A 6091-nucleotide genomic window follows, 5' to 3' on the forward strand; every position below is an offset into this window, starting at 1 on the left:
TACCTGCATTCCAAAAATCATTCACTGGGACAGTAAAAAAAGGTCCAAAAGCAAGCGAGGTTCCTTCACTTTGAAATAAAACTTGAAGGATATAAAATTTTTAAATTATTCTTAAATTTGAAACAAACTCCAGACACTGCAATTGCCTTAAGAACACCCACAGTAACAAAATCATTCACGTTTTTCTCTCAAACATAAATAAATCAAGCTGGACAAAAAAGTCGGTATAGTTTTCACCGATAACAAACTTTTTTTTACGGAAAAATCAGTGTCAGTGCCACCAGTGCACAACTTCATTTGATGGGTAACTTAATTTCATTCAGAAAAAAAACCCCAAAAAACAAAACCCCCAGAAATCATAATAAAGCATCACCTTGTCCGAAATGACTTACAATTTATGAAATGTATTTTCTATGACAGACGGCACGGATCTTTAACAAAATCATGTTTAACGCCACCATAGTTTTCAAAACTTTATTATTTGCTAACAACAAAGTTGCTCTAAGTCTTGCAATAAAACACTTCAGTGCTCCACACGCTTTTCCTGACATTCCCGCTTTCAAGCTCTTTGAGAGAAAAACCTTAAGGGAAAGAAACAGCGAAGCGAACCCACTCAATCATTCCCTCTAAGCACACACTGGATTAGCCCAGGAACCGAGCTGTAAACTTCCAGCGAAAAACCACCACGACTGCAGTTTTTTTTCCACTCCGTGCACAAATCTCCCGCCTGGTTCAGCCAGTGGGATACAGGGAATCCACACACGCATCCCCGTGCACGGCGATCTTGCAACACTCAGCCCTTTGCACCCCGATGCGCCGGGGTTTATCGAGTGTTTGGGCGGGGGGGAGGGGGGGAGGATTAGTTTACAAATCTCCTTATTCCCTTCTCGTTATAGAATCGTTTCTGCCTCTCCCACCCTCCAAAAAATAAAAAAGAGCAGCCGGAGCGATGGGCTCTATCCGAGCCACCCTCGGGCGGGGGCTCAGCACCGACACCCCCCACCCCCGGGCCCCGGCGTGGTGACACCGACACCGGCGCGGAGCCGACCCCCCGCACTCCGGACCCCTCCGGGATGGGAATTCCGCCCCGGGAGCGCCGGATCCGCCGTCCCCGCGGGCAGCGAGGCCGCCCCGCCGCCCTCAGCACATTCAATGAACGTGCACAATCACCCTGGGCCTACTCTCGGCCACCACGCTCCCCCCCCACCCCGGGGCCCGCCCGCCGCCGGGAGCCCGGCGGGGTCCGGGCGCGGTGCCGCGGGGGTGCCCGCGGGCCCGGGCGGTACCTGCGCGCCGTGCAGGGCCATGGCGCCCCGCGTCCCCGGGCAGCTCGGCAGTCCCGGCCCCTCACGCCGCCGCCCCCGCCGCCGCCATCTTCTCCCTCGCACGCACCAGCCGGGCCGGCCGGGCGGGCGCGCGCCGCACCGCGCATGCGCCGTCCCCGCCCGCCCGCTGCGCGCGCACGGGGCGGGAGCTGAGGGCGCCGAGGGAAAAGGGCGGGCGGGGGCTCCGCCTCCGTGAGGGGAGCGGGCGGCCCCCGGCGGGAAGGCGGGCGGGGATCCCAAAAAACTTCCACGGAACAGCTCGCCGGGTATCTCGCGTGTGAGAGGCTGAGGGAGCGTGGCGTTTTTAGTCTAGAGAAGAGAAGGCTGAGAGGGGATCTCGTTAATGCGTATGAAATATCGCCAGGGTGGGCGCCAAAAGGATCACAGAATCATGGAGTGGGTTGGGTTGGAAGGGAGCTTAAACATCATCCAGTTCCAGCCCCTGCCATCGGCAGGGACACGTTCCGCTACACCACGTTGCTCCAAGGCCAGTCCAGCCTGGCCTTGGACACTTCCAGGGATGGGGCAGCCACAGCTTCTCTGGGCACTCTGTGCCAGGATGGTGCCAGACCCTTTTCCATGGGGCTCAACAACAGGACAAGCAGCGATGGCCGTAAACTAAAACACGAGAAGTTTCACCTCAACATGAGGAAGAATTTCTGTTCGTTGAGGGTGGCAGAGCACTGGAATAGCTTCCCAGGGAGGGCATAGAGTCTCCTGTGAGGGAGACATTCCAACCCCACCTGGCCACGTTCCTGTGTCACCTGCTCCAGATGTCCCTGCCTTGGCGAGGTCGTTGGACTGGGTGATCTCAAGAGATCCTGTCCAACCCAAATAATTCTGTGACTCCTTAATTAAGTTGGAAAAGCCTTCCAAGACCATCGAGTCCAACCTATGACCAATCCCTACCTTGTCAGCCAGATCAGAGCACTGAGTGCCACATCAAGTCATTGGACGCTTCCAGGGATGGTGATTCCACCACCTCCCTGGGCAGCCTGTTCCAATGTTTAGTCACTCTTTCTGTGAAGAAATTCCTCCTAATGTCCAAATTTCATCTGTAAAAGGCCACATGCCAAGGGTCACTCTGGCAGGTGGCAGGTAAGGAAGGCTGTGTGCCCAGATGATGCCAGACCAAATCTGTGCCACCTCTGTCCCAAATAAGCAGGGTGGGAATGGGTTCAGGGTTTGTATCTGGGGGGGGGAAAAAAAAAAAAAAAAAAAAAAGAATGACTAAGCCAATCTCATGATTTTGAGTGGATTGAGTCATAACAATACTGAAACCCCCAGGCAAGAATCCATCAAAATAATCTCTAATTTACTCCATATTTTTTTCCTTAAAAAACGACGAAGGCCTGCAAAAGTCTACTTCGGCTGGGAAGCAAGTGGTAGACACAACTTTATATCAGTGAGAAAGCTGAAGGGAAGAAAAGGAAGAGAACACAAGAACTTTGTGTCTTTGGCTGTTCACAGAAAGTGGGGAGAAGATTCATCCCCGTCTCCACGACAAGGACATGTCCCTCCTGTTCTGTGAAGTGCAACACTTACTGTGTGCTGATGACAGTAAATGATTTTCTCTATCAGTCTTTTACCCTTCCAGCTGACACACCCAGCTGCCGCTCCCTCGCTTTTGTCTCTCGCAAGTGTTCCTGTGCTCTCCTGAGGCAGAGAACCAGCAGTGAAAATGGCTGGTTAATATTAAAAGGGAGAAACAAAAAAGGGAGACAAATGTTCAGGCTTTTTGCATACAGCATTTCAAACGTCTGAAAGCCCCTCTCCCCTCGGGAGTCTAATTTACAAGGTAAATAATGGAGTGAAAACCCTTACGTAGCTCGTCTGGTTGAAGGCAAAATTCCCTTCTGCCCACAATGCTGCCTAAGTAAACTGACTGTTTCAAAATACAAATGAGCACAGTGTCTTCAGCTTGGAAAGCAAAAAATTCAAATACCAAAACTGTTAAAACCCAGAGCTGAGGGTGAAAACTGAGAAAGGATGTCACTGTCTCATTCAGCAACATTTAAAACATGTTCAATTTTATCCCATCTTTGTATAGTTTAATTATAAAGTCTGTTAACATTTTACCATCATATTTCCTAATAATCTAAGGGGGTTTTTTTGTAATGCCATGCTTTGATGAAACTTACCTGCTGGAAAGTTTCCACCTCAGTTCTGTTTTATTAATTTTTGCCTGTTTTAGTGGCCTGTTATTTCATTACTGCCTTCATTGCATAAATCAGTTGTGTTTTCTTCCATTCTTTATGCCAGTGGCTGTGAATTATCCCTGCAAAACAACAAGTTGCTTTTCCAAATTAAAAAATAACAGTGGATACACTTTCTGTGTATCCATGTTCTCAAGATTCATGGAATAATTACTAACAACATGTGAATTTATCAACAACCGATGAGTCTGTGGAATTAAAGGATAGTCTGACAGCAGCCCAGGAGCTGGATAAACCACTCCCACGGTATCTGCCTCCCAGGTGCTGCTGTAATTGCTCTTACCCTGCTGGAAATGCAAAGTGCAGGGGACTCCACGTGATTTCACTGGGTCATGAGATCTGTGCTCGTGACAGCGCCCGGGAGATGTGTACACATGACTTCTGAGCACTTCTGAGGATGACTTTTGGGGAGTTGAAGCACTCAGGACCCTCACATCCACTTTTTTAGGGACAGAGGAAATACCTTCCTGCTGCACTGCAGGAACAGGTTGATGACTGTGGCAGGTCTACTGCTATCCTTGTAGGGTTTCCCCCTGGTGTCAAGAGCTTCAGGAGATCCCAAGACTTTTTCTTCAGAGATGCAGAACCTTTATCCCAACAGTTTCTAGGTCCAATAAGGGCTTTGCCTACATAAAGTATTTGCCAGCAGCAGACACCTTCCCTGGCTGGATCTCAGGAAGGGCCAGTTGGCTCATAGTAAAAATAGGGTGTTTAAGTTTGCAGTACAGAATCAGCCAGCTCTAGGTCAGCATCAGAGATTGTAGAATTATCAACCTTGGTAATATTTTTTCAACTTTCTGAGCCCTAAATGTCCCAGGCCAGCAGTGGGCAGTGGGAGTGGGCAAAGGGAACCAGAGAGCAGCATGGCAGGTAATGTTTCTGCAGGTGGGAACCACGAGCCAGGTACCACAGGACACAAACAGCAGCTATTTAGTTCAAAAAATGGGTTAGTACAAACCTGACTTCAAACTCCATATTCCAAAATTTGCTGGAAATTTGTAACAAATTCGTTGATGTATAAAACTTAAGCATGGACTAGTTCAAGCCAACCTGAAACAGATTCAAAGTGTGGACAAGCCTTTAGCAGATCATGTGGGTGCTTGACTCAGTGTTTCAATTATCTATGCAGAACTTCTGGCTAATTAATTGTGACTTATTCATCCTTATCTTAAATATAAGTCTTCTCTCTTCTCATTCAATCATCTCTTTCAGTTCTGGAGCCTCAAAAGAACCACCAAGTCTCCATCTCACCTTCCCCTCATGTTCTGTCACCAAACCCATTATCATAAAAACAGAAGTATACTTTTTCCCAAAGCAACTCCGAGTTCCAGGAGGAATTAAAAAATGCATGTAGCAAGCATCAACAACCCCGTGACTGGGCTGTGTCCCTCCCTATGTGGAGTTACCAGGAAGGAGGAGGAAGCTGTGAGTAGCTGAGCTGTGCTTTGACTCGCACAGTGCAGTGACAGAACCTCTCTGTCTGCCCTGACCTGATCCCTAAGACATCATAAAGCCATAAGTTCATGGAGGAATAATTAGCATCTAGAGCATTATTACATTCATGAGAACTGAAATAGCTCAAGAAGCTGAAATAAAATAATATTTAAAGCTGTCTTGTCACACCACCTTTTTTTCTTTGTCTTACTGGTCAGAGCTTTGCTAAGACGTATCACCAAGGGAAGAATCACAATTCAAATCTGCACTTGTTTTCTGCAAGTTAAATTGCTCTCAGAAAGAGTACTGAGGGTTAAATTATTTCTATGCATTCCCTAGACACACGACCCCTTTTTTGTTGTCATGCAAGGATCCGGAATCCTAAACAGTGCCTGGAAAATCAGCAGTCTTTGGAAGAAAGCACTGAAAGCAGTCTGATCTCTTACACAGATAGACACCAGCACATTTTTCCCAGTTTAAGATTTCAACTCGAGAACAAAAATATTTCCATCTTCTTTCTCAAGCCTTCAAAACAACTGCATCTCACACCAGGCTGTAATTTTTCCTCAGGGTGCCTCGAGGGATTTGTTATCTAACGTCAGAGTTACAGGCAGCAGCTCCTTGACATGCTGATGCCACAATACAGGCATGGAAGTGTGGGAAGAACAAACCTGAGGGTTTTGGTAGCTGCTTTGTTTCAGGTAAAACGAGCTTTCCTCAGAATTTGGCAATGGAAGCCTTTTTAAAAATGAGTTAGGTAAAGCAGTAGTTATTTTTCCCTGGGGCAGGAAGAAAGAGCTGTGCTTCCTGGCGAGAGTAAAACGCTTCACAGGGCTTAGGGATGAAGGCGGTGGGATGTGCAGGTTCAGGAGCCAGGCTGAACCAGGAGAATACAACTTTCCTCTACCAACCCTAATTCCTCACCAAGAGGTCTGTTCAGACCTCAAAGACCAGAGAAGAAATCCACTCATGTCGCACAAATTCTCCCTCTCATTTTTCAGAAATTCCAGCACACCAATTCCCCAAAGCCGTGCAGCGCTCTGGAGCGTGGCTTATCTCCAAGCTCCCTGTGCTATCTGCTAACATTTCCCAAGGGGTGATAAGTCAGGATACACA

General features: G+C 48.0%; 1 protein-coding gene across 1 annotated transcript in view; it reads right to left on the reverse strand.

Moving 5' to 3' along the window:
- Window positions 1-1404, reverse strand: part of USP10 (ubiquitin specific peptidase 10) — a 47375-nt gene extending 45971 nt beyond the window's left edge. Inside the window, exon 1 of the mRNA XM_048316565.1 lies at window positions 1287-1404. Within this exon, the coding sequence (XP_048172522.1) occupies window positions 1287-1307 (21 nt within the window). The 5' untranslated portion in view covers window positions 1308-1404. The remainder of the gene's footprint in view (window positions 1-1286) is intronic.
- Between the last annotated feature and the right edge of the window lie 4687 nt (window positions 1405-6091).

The sequence above is a fragment of the Corvus hawaiiensis genome, chromosome 12 (assembly GCF_020740725.1).
Source record: "Corvus hawaiiensis isolate bCorHaw1 chromosome 12, bCorHaw1.pri.cur, whole genome shotgun sequence".
Taxonomy (NCBI): domain Eukaryota; kingdom Metazoa; phylum Chordata; class Aves; order Passeriformes; family Corvidae; genus Corvus; species Corvus hawaiiensis.